Source organism: Carassius carassius, chromosome 4, assembly GCF_963082965.1.
Source record: "Carassius carassius chromosome 4, fCarCar2.1, whole genome shotgun sequence".
NCBI lineage: Eukaryota > Metazoa > Chordata > Actinopteri > Cypriniformes > Cyprinidae > Carassius > Carassius carassius.
In genome coordinates this window covers 20810541-20830888 of record NC_081758.1, presented here as the reverse complement: position 1 = coordinate 20830888, position 20348 = coordinate 20810541, and the positions used below count along the sequence as shown (strand labels likewise).

Genomic DNA, 20348 nt, shown 5'->3' with positions numbered 1-20348 from the left:
GAAAGATAGAGGATGCAAGAAAGAGAATTAAAAATAATGAGTCTGTAATTACTATGACAAATGCCTCCTGTGTTAATTTCTGCCACACTTCAGAGACCCCGGAACCTATAGCTACAGGATTGGTTTATTGCTGTAAGACATGCAAACTAATTAAACATAATAATTGCTAATAATTACACAATGAAGCCAGTCTTGTTCTCAAAGCACTCGGAACATCCAGCAGATGTGAGACGTGTACAGCTTGGCAACATGACCACAGGAGGAATATCGGAAGCACATTTTATCATTGGCAAGGGGACGTGAGTCATGGGAAATGACTATGGTCTTTAGAGAACAGGCCACACATTTGAAGTCTTTCCCCCTGAAAACACCTTTAATAATGAATGTGAACTAATGGCTTTGTAATGTCAAATGAAAGAATGTAAACAGAGGAACCAGCCACATGGAGCCAGATAATGAGAGGCTGATTTGATCTAAATCACATTAATTCACCAGCTGATGTTTGAAGCTTGAGTAATTTCAGCCCTAATATTTACAAAGATCATTCACACTTGAAATTGAACTTATTTAAAGTTCATTTTAACGCTAGATTCAAAAAAGATTCTTAAAAGATTCTTTAAGATTCTGTAGCCGAGTCTTAAAATTAGACCACTTTCCCATTTCGTACACAATGACGTCAGAAAACAGGGCCTCAAGTCTCAGATAATCAGAGTTCATAATGTTCCAACATGACAGAAAATTCACCTTGTTGATGTATTTTATCCATTAGCTGCACTGATGTGTCATTTGTCATTAGGAACTCTTCACCAACAGTAAATTCCCATCTCATTGCAAGTTTCCTGTGGTTTTTAGATCAGTTTAGGGAAACACAAACTTAACCAAGTTGGCCAAATAAATCTTGTTAGGTAAGACTTTTAAGCCTGTGTGTAGAACAGCATTATAACATCCAAAACACAACATATGCTGGTGATCAGCAATGCAGAGATTTGTTGCTTTTTTGTTTGCCTTTAGACATCTTTCACAAGTAAGTTTACTTCTCAGAAGATATTTTGCTCTTCTCAGAAGATTCAAATGCTCTGAGGTCATTTCCTGTCATGAAAAACGTGGCTGCAGTGATCTGTGAGAAGCTCTCCTGATTGACAGCAGCAGCTGTGATTCCTGAACTGCAATGCTAAAGAGACGGGACAATATAATCTTCTGGGCAACACTGACCAACCTAAAACATACTATGACCTGGATCGCTGTTGCTCACAGCTGCTTAAATGGGTGCGAACCTAAGAAGCACTGGAAAATGGCTCACTATGTTAATCACAGGCCTGCAAACACATAGGAAATGTATATTTACCTATAACAGTAAGTGAAAAGGAAGGTATTATATTCTTGAACGATTTTCTTTTCACAAAAAATTCACACAATTGTAATGAATGTTCTCTTCTTCATTACTGAACTTTGACTTTCTCTCACGGTAAAAAGAAAATACGGTGACACTCAAAGGCAAAACAACAATTGAAAAGGCCAAATCACTGACCACACCCACAGACACACAGGATTTCACTGACCGAGGCCTGTCCGCCTCCAATTAGTCAACCACAAATATGCATTCCCCATCTGTTCCACCCAATCCCAGCGCTCCTCTTTTCTTTCTTGTGCAAGCCGGCACTGAGGACAGTATTGTACTTTCCCATCAATACGGGTGTAAATGTAGAGAAACAAGCTTGAGAATGAGCCCCATGGGGCTGAAAAGGGCAAAAAGGGGCACTGAGTAAAGTCTTAATGATTCAGTTTTCTGCAGAGCAAAAGCCAGATCCTTCTGCATAATCTAAGATATCCAGTTACATAAAATATAAGCCATACTAACGAGTCAAGGTTAAGGCTTACAAGAATGGATGGCATACTGTAGGGCTGGACGATTATGGCCTAAAATCAAAACCTCGATTAATTGAACATTTTGCCTCGATTACGATTATTGAACGATTATTTTGTTTCTGTTTTTTGTTTTTTTGCACTCATAGTTAACTGACAAGCTTTGTACTGTAAATATGATTGACTATCAGCAGTTATTTTATCTATGTTCGTAACATTTCTTACTAGGCTTGGATATCGTTTGAATTTTATCGATTCCGATTCTTATCGATTCCTAGCTTCGATTCCAATAAGATAAAAAATCCAATATAAAAAAAAATTAAGTCAAACATTTAGATGTCAAATATTTTTACAAAGCATTCTGCTGCAGCTGAATAACATGAGCAAAAATCAGCAGCCTACAAAACACTGCAAGAGGAATTTTGCCTGTGATTAAAAAAAAATACCATAGCAAAAACAACTAGATTTATATAAATGTCAAATATTAAAGTGTTAAAGACAAGTAATAAGATAGGTCAGTAAGGAGAACAAACACAAGAACAAAGAAAGGAACAAACAAATCAATTAGCAATATCATAAATAAATACAACTAAACTAAATTTCAGGTACAGACACTGTAATTAAAACTTTAAAAACACTGCATAGTTTTCTTTTTATAAATAATATAAAGATTAATCAAGTAAAGTTATTAAATATATTCAGTCAAGATCAGTGAATGATTTTCTTTTGTTCTTTGATTAACAATACTGACAGGCAGCGCGTTTATTAGGCTGTCGTCTCTTTAAGCAAAAAAACTGAATGTGTGTTTTCTTTCTTATCTGTTTATGTTCACATAAGACAAAAACGGCTGTGTTTATGGTGATATACTGATGTAGTTTTCTGTATCGTAGTTTCGACTCGGAACAACCTTTTCTACAGTTAAAATACACAGAACAGTCCGAGAACGGACACAAACCGTGATCCCGCGCCGCGACCGCTGCTTTCTGTGCACGCGCTTGTGCTTCATGTGCGCTGCACACATACATGCTATAATAAGTTTTGAGATTCTAAGCTACTTTAGTGATTAATCACAGGACAGCGCTGACAACTAGTTTCTGTGTTCCTCTGTGTGCGCGATTCTTCATAGCTACTGTTTATATGAGTGTTCGTGCCACAATGCAGCTGCGAGAACATGGTAGCTCCATATAAGAATACACATCCGTTCATCTAATCGCTTGAATGTCCAAACCATAAAACAAATACAACTGACAAAGTTTAGTGAAGACGCAAGGCTCACCGCTCACACCGCTTTGCTTTTATGCCACTAACTGGAGAGCAGAGTCATGTGGCTACACACGCGCTAGTATGCTTTTAAGGTGGAAGTGTTAACAGGATTAAAAAAACGAAATAACCGAAATGGGAAAATTACGATGGTTAGAGGTTATGAGTTTCGGTTTTGATTATTTTTCGATTAATCGTCCAGCCCTAGCATACTGTATTGAGAATGAGGAGATGTCGTCACGACACAGCGCCCCGCCCCCAGAGACCGCGTCTCCTTTCCTTTCCGCCATTTTGGGAGGATACCCGCCAGCACAGTTCATTGTTTACATTGGTAGTAAAGGAGGTTGTCGCACTATTCTAGAATGCCTGGAAAACACTGCTGTGTAAAAAACTGCTCCAGCGTCTCACACTATAGTCGTGGAAACCTTAGGAACCATTTGTTACAGTTTTTTCGTTTCCCTAACGTTACATGGAAAAAGCATGAGGGAGAGCATGTCTCCGATGTGACAAAGAGGCGTCGGATTTCTTGGGTGTCTGTAAACTTGATTTTTTTCCTCACACAGTAATTTTCATTTTGGGTGAACTATACACACTAGCTGCTACATATTGTCACTATCCACTATATATATTGTTGCATTTTTGTATTGCAATATATTTTGACACGATATTGTTACACCCCCAATTGACACTATTTCATTTGAACTGAATGCCATCACTGTTTGATCCAGAGTTGCTGTAAGTTACAGCAGAAACAAACTTTGTTATTTTACTGTTATTATTATTATATTATTAATCTGCTTAGATACAATCTGGATTGTAAAAAGCACTATATAATTAAAAGTGACTTGACGACAAAAGGTTAAACAACTTACCTTTGCCAGTACAACAGTGTTTTCACAGTTTGGGGGCTTGTAGATGACCAAGTCGTGCACCCAGCCGCAGCAGAATGTCTCGTAACTTTCCAAGGATTTCAGGCTTTTGAATTCTAGCATAGTGTAGTAACTGATGCCAAAATCCAAGTAATTAACTATTTCCATGTAAGTGCAAGGTGGTAAAGAGTCTAGGTCTTTGTTCCATTCAGCTGCAGGCAGCTCGTATGGGTCGACGTTTTTTATATTAGCCAGTTTCTCTAAATACCTCTGTTTGGCATTGGTAGTAAGTTTCTCCCTGTAAGGACCCTTTTCTTTTGCCGCATTCTTCTCCATTTCTTCTTAATTTCTATACTATATATATGTATTTATATATATATATTGCCCCTGGCAACCGATAGCGTATCCTCCCAAAATGGTGGACGGGCGCAATTCGTCACGTGACATCAAGCTACCGTGACGCATCTCCTCATTCTCAATAGCTTACACTCCAAGACCAGGGGCCGGTTGCATAATCTACTACTAGTACTAGTAGTGTAGCTCATGAAATAGAAAAAAATTAGAATTAGAATTATAATCACTAAAAACTTAAATAGTAATAATAAATGTTTTTTTATATGCCAATTAATTTTTGTCCTCTGTAGTGGAAAAATAGCCACTATATACATAAACATATTTTAATAATTTTATGTGATAGTGTAATTCTTAAAGTCCACACGAAATCTAAATTTACTATTTACTTTACTAGTGCACATTGCTAGTTAATATGCTGAAAAAAATAGTTTGTCTTTATAATCTTTAATCAAAATCTGAACATTTACTTCCACTCTGGAATACCATTCCTGTTCGTATGATGTCAGTTTGATGGCTTGGGCAGAATATCCTTAAACACACCCCTCCAACCATTAGACTGCTATGAGTAAGAGACAGAGAAGAGGAACACAAACCTAAAACCATGCCCTCTGTTCAATATTTCGTTTCAGCTGGAAATACGTCACTACTACACTGAAATAAGAGTGGCAGTAACTTCTGGTTCACGGGGGCTTTAATATACACCAGCACCACTGTTCAAATGTTTGGGGTCAGTTAGATTATTGTTTTTAAACAAAACCTTTTTTTTTAGCAAGGTTACAATTAATTGCTTAAAAGTAAATAGTAACAGTAAAAACTGTTGAAACTATTAAGCAGCACAACTGTTTTCAATACTGATAATAACAAGAAAAGTCTCTTGAGCATCAAATCAGCATATCACAATGATTTCTGAAGGATCATGTTACACTAAAGACTGGAAATAAATTACAGAATATTATAGAAATATTACATTTTAAAATATATTTAAATAGAAAACAACAATATTTCAATATTTCACAATTGTACTGTTCTTACTGTAGTTTTGATAGAAAAATGCAGCCTTGGTGAGACTTATTTTTGAATGGTAGTGTACTGTATATATAAAATTGCAAAGATAGCATCATAGTCCATGTACTAACTATAGTATATTCCTACAGAATAACCCTCAAATCCTTTATTCACAACAGCAAAACATCCTCTAAAAAAGAAAAAAAAAACACCCAGTGACTACTGACTCGAATAATTCACCCTAAAGGCTGAAGAGGCAAATTTATATGACAACCAAGACAGGCACAAACATTGTTTGAGAGGAAACAGTACAGGCCTTTTGGCAGCAAAGCTGCTGTTGGAAGGGTTCTGTTGACCTGCGTTAACCCTGTCAACCCATTCAGAATACTACCAAAATACAGAAGAAACACTGCCAGTGGAAGCTGCATCATGTGCAATGTGCAATTCTATAAAAAAATAATGGCCTCAGCAGGCAAATTGTACTCCAAACACTCAGAATTTACCCTGTTTGTACTGCGGCCAAAATGGAATCCTATTTAAGCTGCACAGCAATACACAAGTCTCTTTATTAGCACACAATGAGCCGTTTGAGATGTTATTGTGTGTGTGTGTGTGAGGGCAGTCTAAAACACACAGTGTGTGACTATGGCTCTCCAGCCAGCCATTCCCACACAAAGGCAAGAAGCCTTCCAGCACAGCTGGTTTTGGACAACTAAAAAAGGGTGTGTGTAAATATGCCTTTGGGAAAAAGAGGTGTCTGTGTGTTGGAGAGAGCTGTGCAAGCTGAGACAGAAAAAAGAAGGGGTGTGTGCATACATGTGCATGCTTGAGCTGTGAACTTTGACTATACACAGCCCACATCTGTGATGGAAAATATATTTTTGATATTATGTAGGTGTTTGTGTGCAATCTGGGAATCAGTGCAAGCAACAATGTCTGAGTGTGTTTGAGCTGTTGCCATATCTCACTCCACAAGGAGAAGAAAGATTGAGATCTTAATCCACAGAATCAACACTACTTCATTTGGTTAAAATGGGGCGCTTGGAAACTTTCTTTAGTATCTCAAACGGCTACATGAACTGCATGATATTATTTTCCTGAGTCTTCCACAGCCTATCATAGCCAAACCCATCCCCAGCATAAATCAGCAATTTGACGGAATTACAAGCAATGGACTGATTATATCACTTTTATGGAAATTAACCAATTCAAAGTAACTAATTGAACAACACTATACATGAAGTTTTCCTTTACAAAGCTCTACACAAGAGTAATATTTCAACAAAATATGTTAGAGCTACGCATGACTAGAGAAATTTATATTCAAAAAAGATTATATAAGGCCCACAGATGGCAAACCATCCACACAGGCACTCTCCAGACCTCCTCCATTTCTAAACGGTATTGATCCTCTCTTCACACCCAAACACAGCATGTTCACCTCAAGCCTGACACTCGATGCCCTTCTTCAGCTAGGTAACGTCCCGGCTCTGGAGATCCCTACTTAACCCCTTCACAGGCTCAGTTTTTGGGTTAGTGGAGGTAAGAGCGGTGCGGGTGGGTGCCTCTGTGACACACTTGGGCTGATCTGTATTCCCTTATGGCTGTTAATCTCAGACTTTGATGCTGTTGGACACAGAGTGTGGGACTGGTCTCTAATCAGCTCAAGCGGGCTAATTGGTGGCTAAGCACCTCTGGCAGCTCTAAGTATAGAGCCGTGATGAAAAGTGGAAGCAGTGACCTTGAAGGACCAGGATACCATCAGGTTTACACCAGTGGTGATCTACTGAGCTACAGTATACATGCTCTCTGGATTGAAACACAATTTTGTTACAATATGTTAAATATTGTATGTAAACTGCTCAACTGAATATGATGTATATTGGAGTAATTTACCCCCCATAATGTCGGATTTATTTAACCAGTAGACTGGATTTAAATGAGAATATTATTTTACTAGATAGGCACTTTTTAAATATTGTAATGCATATTATAATGAAGTAATCATAACTTTGTTTTACAAGGCTATTTTTCAACCTCAGACTGACCCTTAGAATTAAAGTCTATTTTAGCTACTGTACATTTAAGACTTCTCTATGCAAACCACCTGTTGTAAAGTTTACACTGTGTAGTAACTGAATAGTAAATAGTTGTTTATAAATTTAATCAGTTCTGTATCAAATGTGCTCATGGTAATGAAATCAGTACCATGAATATTTCTAACTATAACATTTCCACAAATGTGGACTGAGTGGACTACAAAGAGTTATTTTTGTTGTGAATGACTGAGTCAACATACATTGAACTGTTTTATTTCAAAAGAGCAAGGAAAAACTTATTTTCCATGACGTTCCTTTTAAACATCAGCTCCTCTTGGACAAGCATTAAAATGGAACAGAGCTCAGCTTTAGTTCTGCTTCACAACAGTTTGACTTTGATGAATGCCTGAGATGCATGATTGAAGATGTATGATTCTGTATGACCTGAGTTAACATTCTTTACATTAACTATGCATTTAGTGGCTTTTGGTGCATAACGGTGTGTATGTAGCTATGAGATCATAGTGTTTGCATCACAGAGGTAGAAGGCAACTTAGATCAACATTAACTAGACTCAATACACTGATGATCCAATTCATGGACTCAAGAGGTCACATTCTGGCTTGTTAGCAAGACCCTGTTCACTCCCGCTGGAAGGCTGCACACTCTGTGGGTATTTTCCTCCATTTGCTGCACAACTGATTGCCTCAAAAACAAAAATGTTCAGTACTGAACTTCCATAAGCAAAGATAGCAGATTTCAAATCGCATATTTCCAGAGAGCGTCAGGGGAGGAGCTGCAACTGAAATGTATGAAAATCTAAATGAATACATTTCTCCACAAAATATCGACCCCCTTGTACCTACAAAATCAGCAATAAACTTCTAAAATTATTGCTCCACAAATCAGAAGTGCCAGCAGATAAAGTTTATTACTGTAATTATAGTAAACACCTCTCTGTCACCTCATAATGCTCTGTGTGCTGTTTTGTTGAATGCTCCCTCAGACTGTTGTGCCTCATTAAGATCAAGGCTGAGAGTGTGTGCGCATAGAGCTTAAACAGCAGAAAGACTCCCTGGAGAATTGACATCAGCCTGCTTTGTACACTCACAGCTGCCGCTAACTAAGTCTAAATGAGAAGTTCAAGCTTCCAGACATTCACTGGGATCATTTACAGTAACAAAGAAACAGGCTTTGTGCTTTGCATTTTTGTATCTGATGCCAAAAGCAAGTGCTGCAACAAACCAGTGAGCCCCTTTGTTATGGTTTTCCCAATACACATTAATTAACGCACAAATGCAGCTGTGTGACTGCTGTACTAGTGCTGGGAGATCTTCATTAGCATGTCTATTAAAGTGCAGGTCTTCAGGTGGGATTAACTGCCCTGCTGAGCACACAAACCATCAGCTGACCTGACCAGAGAAAAATAGAAATGGAGATAAAGACTTCCCGAGAGGTGGATATAGGCTTCAATATTAACTTGGCATGAACATCTACACACACACACACACACACACGTTATATATAACGTTTGGGTCGGTCAGAAACATTTTTTTTATGTTTTTGAAAGAAGTCTCTTATGCATTTATTTGCTAAAAAAAGTAAGCCATTGAACTATTACAATTTAGCATTACTGTAATCCATTGAATATATTCAGTTGAATTTATTTGAAAAAGTAATTTATTCCTGTGATCAAAGCCATATTTTTAGCATCATTACTTCAGTCTTCCAGTCAGGGGGCAGCTGTGGCCTAATGGTTAGAAAGCTGGACTAGCTACCAGGAGGTCTCTGGTTTGAGTCTCGGTGCTGGCAGTTGTAGGTGGGGGGCCCCCCTGGGGAGGGGGTAAATGAACAGCGCTCTCTTCCACCCTCAATACCCATGGCTGAAGTGCCCTTGAGCAAGGCACTGAACCCCCGGGTGCTGGATATATAGCTGCCCACTGCTCTGGTTGTGTGTTCACGGTGTGTTCGCTTCTCACTGCTGTGTGTGTGCACTTGGATGGGTTAAATGCAGAGCACCATTTCTGAGTATGGGTAACCATACTTGGCAAATGTCACGACTTTCACTTTCCATGTCACATGACCCTTCAGAAATCATGCTGATTTGGTGCTCAGAAACATTTCTTATTGTTATAAATGTTGAAAACTTTTCAGCTGTTTAATATTTTTGTGGAAATCACAATTTTTTTTCTGAATTCTATATGAATAAAGTTATACTAGAATAGATTTAGTATTCTAGTATTAATTTCTTTAAAATAAATCTTACTGACCTCAAACCTTTAAAACAGGGGTCTCCAAACTCTGTCCTGGAGGGTCGGTGTCCTGCAGAGTTTAGCTCCATCTTGCCTCAACACACCTGTCTGGAAGTTTCTAGGCTAGTAGTAAGAGCCCAGGACTGAGTTTGGAGACCCCTACTTTAAAAGGTATATACAAGGAAACATTTAACAACCAAATAATGATCAGCTGCAACTGTTATAAATGTTATGAACTGTTTTGAACATGAGACTGAGCATGAGTCATTCAAAATCCATTTCGCATCATTCCACTAACACTCATTCATTTAAATACTCAATGACATTCACTAAATCCTCTTTAGTACATAAAGCATTGTCCTGTACTTCACTTATGATTACAGCAGGTCCTGCTCAAACTTAAATGGGCTTTGGTCAGGAAGGGTAGACCAGGAGAGAAAATCTGCAGATTTGGGTTTTGGTTTACTCTTCTAATCATCAGCTTTACTTGATAGATGATTGCAAAGAAGAGTGTGCATGAGCAATTATCAGGGAGTGAGAGAAAGAGAGAGGCCATTAGTCAACAAGCTCAAAGCTGAAGTAAATAAACACAGCATCATTTTATCATTCTGAGGACTAGTGTGCAGTAATACAAAGCTTATTATCCGTAAATGAGCTCTGCTAGTAAACCACACCAATACGTGCAATCAATAAAGACTGTGTCCAGCTTGTGAGCAGTTTACATTATGTCCTTCTAGTTCTAGTGTCTATTTCTAATGAAAGCTACATGAGTAAAGACAATCTCATTCATTGTACAATTTTTCATTTAATGAAAGTGTTCAATAATACTTTCCAGTTACAGAGTATTATTTTGCTCATCATGTGATTTGAACATGCCATCCCCATTGACCTGCACTATGTAAAATAAAACAGTTTTTATTAGGCTACTGAGTGACTTAGATGAGAGAATTATAAACATTCATTCTTTTTCCTAACTGTTTGTCTCTTGTAGAGTTGATGGGATTCTGAAGTCTATCCTAGTATTTTTTAAACATAAAAAAATTGATGCATTTGTGTTTAAACTGTTTCTAACGAGGGAACAAAAATATAAATAAATAAAGAGCGCACATTTCACTTAATCTTGGCAATAACAAATATAGATTTATTTCGAGTCCTGTTTACACACAATCTGGAAACGACAGAAATAGATGGATGGACCCAGCAGATTTCTTAAACATGCAAATACATAAACAGACAGGCATGCATTTCGCTGAGATCTTTCTCACGCACTTCAAGAGCAGCTCACAGCAGGACTGAGAAAGGACTGGGGAAAAAAAAGAGAATAAAAAAAAAACAAGTGTTAGTGTGATGTGAGGGGGGAAATGAAAGATGTAGAAAGAGAGATATTTTAAGACGTAGGAGGGCATCTGCACAAGTTCTTTCTGTTAAGATGTAGTCTAGTAACACAAATATAGTTTTGGTAGGTCAAACACATCCAGGCATACACCGAAAGCAGCATGACAAATATAGCAGAAATGCAGGTCATGTAGTCTGTGTATTTTCCAGTATCTAGAACAGCTCAAAGAAGCCCAAAGATGCAGAGAAACAGAAGACTGGGGGAAATTCACAGGGAAGAGCACATGCTGATAGCGTTTATTTGCATGCACTTTCTGCCTTCAGCACCTGATTAACCTGATTAGCACCTAAACTAAAGGAATTATGCAAATCAAATAACGGCACAAAGAATGCCCTAAAATCTCCATAATGCAGGCTGGTTCTGAGTGCTATGGTTTGGACATGGACAATCATGATCTTGAATATATTGCTGGGACTGCATCCTGGCATCTAAATCAGCTCTTACATATGCCAAAAAACACTTCTCTGAACAGTTATAATGCTTTTCTCAATCATCTGATTATCATTTGATCAACTACTGCAGCCAAAGTAATGAAAAGAAAATGATAAAAATCTCTTTTAGCACAGCTTTACCAAATATAACAGATTTTTGTGAATATAGGAGTTGCTAATGCTGTATGTTGGGTGAGAATGAGATAGTGTGTTAAGATTATTATTATTATTGTATAATTTTTTTGATTGCATCTTCTCTGCTGCTTTGCTGTTCTGTTCTATTCTGAGGACCCCCATGAAAACGAGATGATTCATCTCATGGGGTTTATCCTCTAATAAATGTTCATAAATAAATAATGTGTTATTTGCGGTTGCTAGAGTGTTTCTAAGTGGTTGCATATATGCCCAAGTCAAAACAAGTCAACCTCAATTCTCTGTGATATTCTGATCTGTAGATATGGCTCAGATTCCCCTTCAAGGTACATTTATGAGGCTAATTTTGGCCTGTTTTACTGTCAGGCAAACAAAAATGGTCCAAATACAAAAAAGTGGCACACCTCATAAAACAGTCTTTGAGGTATCAATCACAAAAGAAGGCAACTCGAGTGTTGTGCAAATCATAATTTGTACCCTAAACAACTGCTGTTTGTACTGAAGAGCATACAGTAAATTATTTGAATCCATTGACACACTTTATGTTTCTGTTTAAAAAAAAAGTATGAAAGCGAGCAGCTTTGTCAATAAAAATAGCCTACCAGAGGAAATATATTAGCCATATATTGTGGAAAACTGTCTTGGACAATGGGGATCATTGGAGTCAAAAAGGTTGAAAACCACTAGCTTAGTGTCTTTTTCAAATAATGCACAGTCTACAATGACGTCGCAGTCTCAGGTAACTAAACATTCTTTGGAAATAAACGCTCGGTTGTCAATTCCGAGCAAGTATAAATAATACCTGTAGCTGTGGTAGTCATTTACAACCAGCATGTCACCCTCCCTTGCTGAAATACCAGGCCAGCAGTTTAGTGACAAACTAAGTCTAACTTTTTTCGCTTTGCAAAAAGACGCCAGTGAACTTTAAGGCAAAAGACCCCTAAGGAGCATACTCTGTTTAAACTCATCGAATAGGCTGCTTGTGTGGGATTTTGGTCTTTTAAGTGTGGACCCTCCTATGCTCAAAGCAACCACCTCCAGATAAAATACACAGAGCCAGTGACACACACAAACAGCAGTGCACATCAATAACCTACACACACTGCCCTCTCTTCCACTACAGCAGAAAGCTGTTTTCAAACTTGAGTATGAAAACACAGCTTTGACACATAAATATTTAATAACTCCATTAAAAATATCCCTCACACAAACACTCCAACACAATAAATCACTGCCTTTTCTGAGAATGTGCCTCCCTGACATATGCACATGCATATATAACCTACATCAACACAGCAGGTATAAAATATAGTTTGTAAAAGTTTATTTTTAGTTTATGCAAATCAGTTTTTAATATCTAATTTTATGTTTTTAAATGTAATGTTCACCGACATTTTCATACATTAAAAGGTTTAGTAAATTGTCATACTGTCATATATATATATAAAAGACTAAATATCATTCTTTGTGTTTATCTGGCAACTACACTTTTACTGTAAAAAATCAGCTAAATTTTTAGAAAATTGTAATCTTCTGGTTGAAATGTCATTTAAAAAAATAAAGATTAATGTTGGTTATACAAAAAAAAACAATTGATAAAAAAATACTTTTTGCATCACCAACAGCTGCAAGAAATAAAGCAAAATGTGTATCCTTTATCAAGTTACTTTTTCCCATGGTTAGATTAGCTCTTTTAGTTTTGCTTTTTGAGTGTGAATAGGACTTAAACTTGTTACAGCAGTTAACTGATTCCACCTCACACACACACATATGAGCAGGCACTGATGAATACACACTTCCATATGGGCTGTGTGAGTGTGAGTGAAGCTGAGAATTCAGCAGTGCTCCAGTTTGGTGAACACATTGGCATTTCAACCTCAGACTGGCAGACAGTGACAGGCCCTGTTCCCTCACCTATGCAGCCTAAAAGGGTGAAATTTCTCTCGTCCATCTCTGTCTCTGTCTCAAACCATCTACACTTCTACTCATTCTCTTGTTTGTGCAGATAAATGGCACTGTCAAAATGAAAAATATACACAGTTTTTCTAGACAGTAAATGGTCTAGCTGCTTTGAGAGCCTCCCTTGACTTCACATGGAAAGCATATTCGAACTGAATAATGGTCAAAGAAACAATTATTTGAAATAAGTTGAAATTAATGCTTAATAAAGCAGTTTGCATTTTGATTTTGAGATAAAACATATCTTGTATTTCTTCATACATTGTGTGCGCACACAATGTATGAAGAAATACAAGATATGTTTTATCTCAAAATCAAAATGCAACTATGACATGTAATCTACAAATACAGTCTAAAGCTGCAATTTCTCAAGAGGCAGTGTTGTGCAGCTCGTATGTTGTAGCTGCATCTCTGAAGACAATTTGGAGCAAGAAACAGCATCTCTTCAGCAAATATTGATTCTCTAAACGCAGTCAGACTAGACGGTAATGATTCGACTGAAATGAATCCTGTACACCATGACAAGCCACCAAACATTCCCACATTGATCTTCACTGATTCAATTCCTGAGAGAAAACACCATGTTAAGGGTCACAATTCAAGAAATCTTCAAAGAGGAAAGAAAAAGCTGTCTCTGCATCTAATCGTCTCTCTTCAAACCTGACTTTTTCAGTATCAGATGGCCAGTGGTTTAACACGGTCCTGACACTGAACCCTCACAACAACACAGCAAACAGCAGAAGAGTGAAACAGAAAGTTTGGATAGGGGATGCGCCTCAGGTTTAAGTTCTGATATGGCATGGCAAAGATTGTGGACTAATGTAATGACCTCTGAAAATGTAAAGGATTGTGCAGATTTATATGACTTAAAGGCAGGGTAGGTTATTTTTTTTAATTTTTTTTGTTATGCTGGTTGAAAGTCTATTCACATCCTGATAACAATCACTAAGTTAAGTGGTCTAAATGTATTTATATGTATTATATATCATCTGTGTATAAGATAAAAGGATCTTCCAATCATATCCCTTAGTCTGAGAGCTACAATAGGCTGTCCTGTCAATGTATGTATTTGCATACCTCAGTGCACCCTATTTGCACAGACATGATACATCATCGGCACATTCCATTGCACTACTGCAGACCAAGCTGGAGTCGAGTGGTTCCATTATAGAATGATATGATATAAACCAGTTCAACTAACTCACTGAAAATATCAGATTCAAAAGCAACTTGTCTACCAACCAGTTTGATTCAAACCAGTTCGACTAACTTGCTTTTACAAATTGGACATCAATAATCTGCAGTGCTCTTTAGTAAACAGACCTCATGTGCATGTCAACACTATACTCAGAGGTTTAACAGCTAATGCCCTCTCAGCCATGAACGGTGTAAGAAGACTTAAAACTTCTCAACCCAAACCTACAAAAGTAGTTCTCTGGTTCCATTACAAAACCTCTATTAAAAAAAAAAAAAAAAGCAAGAGAAAATTTTGCAATGGGCCCAACAAAGACCCCTCATTAGGGTGATTTTATTTTGCTGGAAAACTCCACTCCCATTATACGGAGTTCAGTTACTGCAGTACAGTAGAATCACTGTTTCAAGAATAATGATTTCCTGCCACAATCCATCCTGTGCAATCATTAAAATAATTTAATAGGAATGTTATTTCATAATTTAAATACCCAGCAAACATTGGTCCGACGGCGACGTCGTGTGCCCGGCCAAAAATAGTCGCGGTATGACGGCATAAATCCGTAGAAATATGTAACACAGAACTTTTCCTATGCATTCAAATATGTTTGTACATGTCTATAGTTCTATGGGGTTGCATGTATAATTGTTACTTTGACTTTTAGCTGCGTGTAGTTCAATATTTACCTGTGTTGTGAATCGGTTGTGAGAGGACGTCACCTAGTGACGTCATTTACACGTGCGTTACACGTCCATCATGACCCTCCTTGTGGAATATGCAAAAGCTGTGCTTACACCTTGATTAATACTGCAATAATTAAAGTGCACCAAGTAGTTTTTAAGAGGTTTTAAAGAGGTTGTGAATAGACGTCCACTGACGTCTTTTACACGTCTCGTCATGGTTTATGAAAATACGTCCAAGCAAGACTAGCAGGAAAAAAAATTTGTATACAAAGTAAATATATTTACTTTATCTTGTTTAAATAAATTAATATATAATCACAAAGAGCCCAGTGTGGTTAAGTGATTGCAAAGCAATGCTGCAATTTAGTCATTATTTCAACCTGATTTATGTATTTGTTGTTATTATTTTTATGGAATCTATGCATATACATGTAAAACAGATATATACCCGGTCACAATTTCGGTCTGAGTTGGATGTAATTGCCAAAATGGTGCTGTCAAGATGTAGACACAAAACATACTAATATATTTCGTGATATTACAAAATCCCGCAATAGGATAGATTATCTCGCGAGATCTCGCTTTCTTCCGGAAGTTCCCTTCCAGAAGTTCCGGAACATTGAGCAGGCAACCACGAGGAGAGAAGAGGACTTGAAGAGGACTCTTGGAGGGAGATGTATCGATATATATTATATAAAATCTACTTTTGGGTAGATACATATTGTATTATTTGATTAACGTGCTTGAGTTTTACTTGTTTGACACAAAGGAACCGAGAGAAATGCTGCCTACATTGTCAACTGAAATTCACTGAGTATGGCTAAAATTAGCTAACATTAGAAGGCTAAAAGTTACTTATATTGATGTAATTTTTATTGGTACGCTTTAATTAATTATTCAGGGGACATCACAGCCCTCCTGTCTTATCAGAAATGTCCTGGTCACTTTCTCAGTTACACACCCAGTTAAGGGTGTTTCTCAAGGGCATCACATTAAAGCATAACACCTTTTGTACAATAAAAATAAAATCTAATGCATGTTGAGTACCTTTTTTATGTTTCATTCATGATATATATATATATATATATATATATATATATATATATATATATATATATATATATAATATAACTTAATCTTGACTGGAAAATCATTGGATTGAAAGTTAATTAACTGTTTAAAACAAGAATAGAGATGAGGGCTAAATTTCTCAACAACAATAGCACACCAAACGAAAATAGTGTGATACAGGCTGAAATGACAAGCGTCCTCCGTGTGTGCAAGGTATTGAGTGCGCGTGGGTATCTGACCTTGCTGCTGCACGCGCACCTGCACACAAACGCTCACCGCTACCTGAGATAACACAACATCCATCACCCAGATGCATTAACATCAAACTAGAGTATATTTATGACCTAAACCACATTTACAACACAAACTCTGACAGTACAGGCAAAATATGCCATCGTGATCAGACTGAGGAATCACATCTGTGAGTGCACATGGAGAAACGTCGTCACTTACTCGCTGATTATTCGAATTATTCATGTTTGAAGAGTCGCTCGAAGAAGCTGGAACTCCGAGATCACCGCGCGGTCTAACGCAATCCAGCCCGTTCACGGTAACTCTGAAGTGATCAAATGTCCATTCCTCCGCAACAAACAGTACGTGACTGTGTCACAGCATTAGGAAGAACGCTTGCCCGGGACCGTCGGTGTTTGACACGGTCATCTGGCCGTGCTCATCGCTCAGCTGTCATCGCAAGCCGCTCTCTCTCTCTCTCTCTCTCTCCTTCCAGTCCAGATGGGGTCTTACGAGCTGCAGTGAGGGGGATCCTACCAGTGGGGCTGGGGCTGGGGCTGGGGCTGGAGAGGGGGCGGCGGTGCTGCTTAGGTGTACAGTCGCGGTCCGGTAGGTTTATCGAAAAACTGCAGGTTTTCATATAAAGCATACAAATACATCCCGCGCGCCCTCGTGAAATTCTGCTCGCGCGACCAAAACAAAGCAGTCAGTCTAGGCTCCGCTTGACTACAGTAATCTTTGTCTTTCTCCTCATCTTCCGTCAGCGTCCGCTTCAAGTCCACGGTGAATTGAATCACCTTTCTAACAATAGCAGTGAGGGCTCGGAATAACACGCCGCAGTGGAGCAGGTGGGGAACATGGTTCAGATCAGCTCAGCACGTGGATTAAACCAATTAAATCTTTATAGAGCAACGAGAGTCCAAAGAGACAAAGTTTCAATACGATTCATGTTTAGAGATCCACGTGCAGACTCACACGTTGATTAAACCCATATTGCATATTTTATGCAGGGGTTTTCAAACATTTTGATGCCACCCCTTAATTGATTATTATCAATTTCTTTCTGTTGAGTTAGAGTAATCCCTGTTGGAGGGAAAAACAGGTAAAACCAGCCTAAACTGGTTGGCTGGTTTTGGTCATAGCTGGACAGCTCGTTTTAGAGGGGGTTTGGCCACTTCTTTTGCTGGTCAGGCTGTTCTGGTCAAGCTGGGAGACCAGCTAAAACTAGCTACTTCCATCTTAAAGCAGCTAAAACCAGCCAACCATTTTAGTTTTTTTTTTTCACTAGGGATGTTAAAAGGATAAACTTGGAAAGAAACATTTTAATTCAATTCAAAAAGTGTATAGCACAGTAAATGTAGTTCTTTACAAAATATAAGTAGCAACTTTATAGACAATATTACCTTAGAAAACACATTTTAGTCAGCAAACTAAAGGTGAGTGACAATGACACCAACTATTTCTTACCGTTACTGTTATACACAAATAAATAAAATAGCAGTCAGCAGATTAACAGCAAGTAATCTCATGATTACTAACATTTAAAAAGATTAACCCTCTATTTTTAATTCTTAAAAAAATATTGTTCTACCTTTTATTATCCAAAATGTTACTCAAACTCCTAGCACCGTTTTGAAGACCCCTGTCAAAATTTGTTTTAAAAGTATGACATTACTTTGTTTCTTGAACAGTTTTAAAGCAACTATTGTATTTCCTGAAGTGCTTCAAAGTACCATATAGTAGTATTTCTTCAGTGGTACTTTACTTCAGACTGGCATTACCATCTTTTGGATTACCATCTGATAACACTCCACCATGGCTAACTAACACTGAACAATCCATTTACTTGCAGAACTTCATGGTAGACTTCATGATAAAGTGTATTAAGAAGACTGCAAGGACATATGTGGTTAAACAGTTTTACAAATGGCTTCAAAACAATGGTATGAATGTGTGTAAAACAGAAAAACAATCATTTTCTGTGACCATTAATTCAAATTTAGTGGCCTCTGCTCTGTCATTAACTGCTCATGCTGAGAGCCTTCATTATCTAGTGGCTTTCTGAAAAGAAAACAACCCTGTAATATAAATAATAATAATAATAATAATAAATCACAACTCATGCATGTCTAATGTGGTAGCCCAAGTCGGTAGCATATTCACCAATCCTGTCATGTTTTACACAATTTAAAGTAGTTGAATCACACATATTTGCTCAGGGTGGACTGAAGCCAGGACTATGACAGACATGCTCTTATATTCAATAAGCCACTTCATATGGCTTTTCCAGGGGGCACAGCAGGTCATATTCACCCAGGTGGAAAATAGGTGAGGAGTGAGCCATCAGAATGAAGATGAATGCCAAGAGGCCCTGTGTGATGCTGGTGGCTTTTGTAGAACTGTCTGATGTAATTGAAACACAATCAAAAGCACACAGTAAGAGTGGAGTGACACTGTATTACATAACAAATATATAATTATATAACAAAATATTTCAAACCAGGTTCATTGGAACTACGACTGCCTTCATGCCTATCAAAAACTTATCTATAAAAACATTTCACAGCAGCTACCAGCTAAAAAAAATTCTAGTAAAATGCCAACAGCTTATTCCATTTCACACCAATGATGCTTGCAGGAGCACATTATCGATAAATAAAGACTTATTATTAGACGGTTCCTTGCATAATATTACAGTATGTTTTGCGTCAGGGTCCTGGTCACACTATCTGTGTTTATCTGTTATCTGTGTTAAGCTTGTAAAAAGTAATGTCAACCCTTTTATCATTAAGTGGTTCTTTTCTTTTTTAACCAATCGTACTCAATATGTAAAAGTAAATAATACACTCTCTGATGTTAAATCTATTAGTATTGGTGCTCCTCAAGGTTGCGTATGCTCTCCTTTTTTGTTTACTCTTTATACAAATGACTGTCTCCTTAGTATAAATAAGAATAATTATATTATCAAATACTCTGACGACACAGTGATATTGAGTCTCTTAGACAAAGATCATGATATATTAGCATATCAGTCTGAAATTGAGAATTTTGTGCGGTGGTGTAATGTAAATCATCTTATCGTAAATGTATCAAAAACGAAGGAAATGATAATAGACCCAAAAAGATTAGGTGATTATAGCCCAGTAATCATCTATGATAACATCATTGAGCAGGTGGATACCTATAAGTATCTAGGTGTGGTCATTGATCGTTCATTTACTTGGAAAGCCCACATTGAGTACATTTGTTCAAAATTTCAACAACGCTTATATTTTTTGAGACGACTTAGGCTGTTTGGTGTAAATCAGAGAATTATGCAATTATTCTATTACGCTGTCTTAGGTAGTCTTTTGAATTATGGGATGCAAACTTGGTATGGCAATCTTTCGGTCCAATTAAAATCACAGCTTGCTCGTCTTGTAAAAATTGCAATGAAAGTTATGGGTGTAAGAGAGTACTCATCACTTCAATCAATTTACGAATCGTTGATTTTTAAAAATGCACAGACAATAGTGAGTGATTCAAGCCATGTTTTATTCCCAATGTATCAGCTTCTGCCATCAGGGAGACGGTATAGAGTCCCATTGTGT

The 20348-nt window shown here is 37.5% G+C and overlaps 1 protein-coding gene across 2 annotated transcripts in view; it reads right to left on the bottom strand.

The window, feature by feature from the left end:
- LOC132139464 (rhotekin-like) overlaps window positions 1-20348 on the bottom strand; it is a 51322-nt gene that overhangs the window by 18674 nt on the left and 12300 nt on the right. Inside the window, exon 1 of one of the 2 annotated variants that reach the window (XM_059547823.1) lies at window positions 16981-17308. The exons of the other annotated variant lie outside the window; for it this stretch is intronic. Coding sequence (XP_059403806.1) covers window positions 16981-17004 — 24 coding nt within the window. The 5' untranslated portion in view covers window positions 17005-17308. Of the gene's footprint in view, window positions 1-16980; window positions 17309-20348 lie in introns of those variants that run through there. 2 annotated transcript variants of the gene reach the window in all.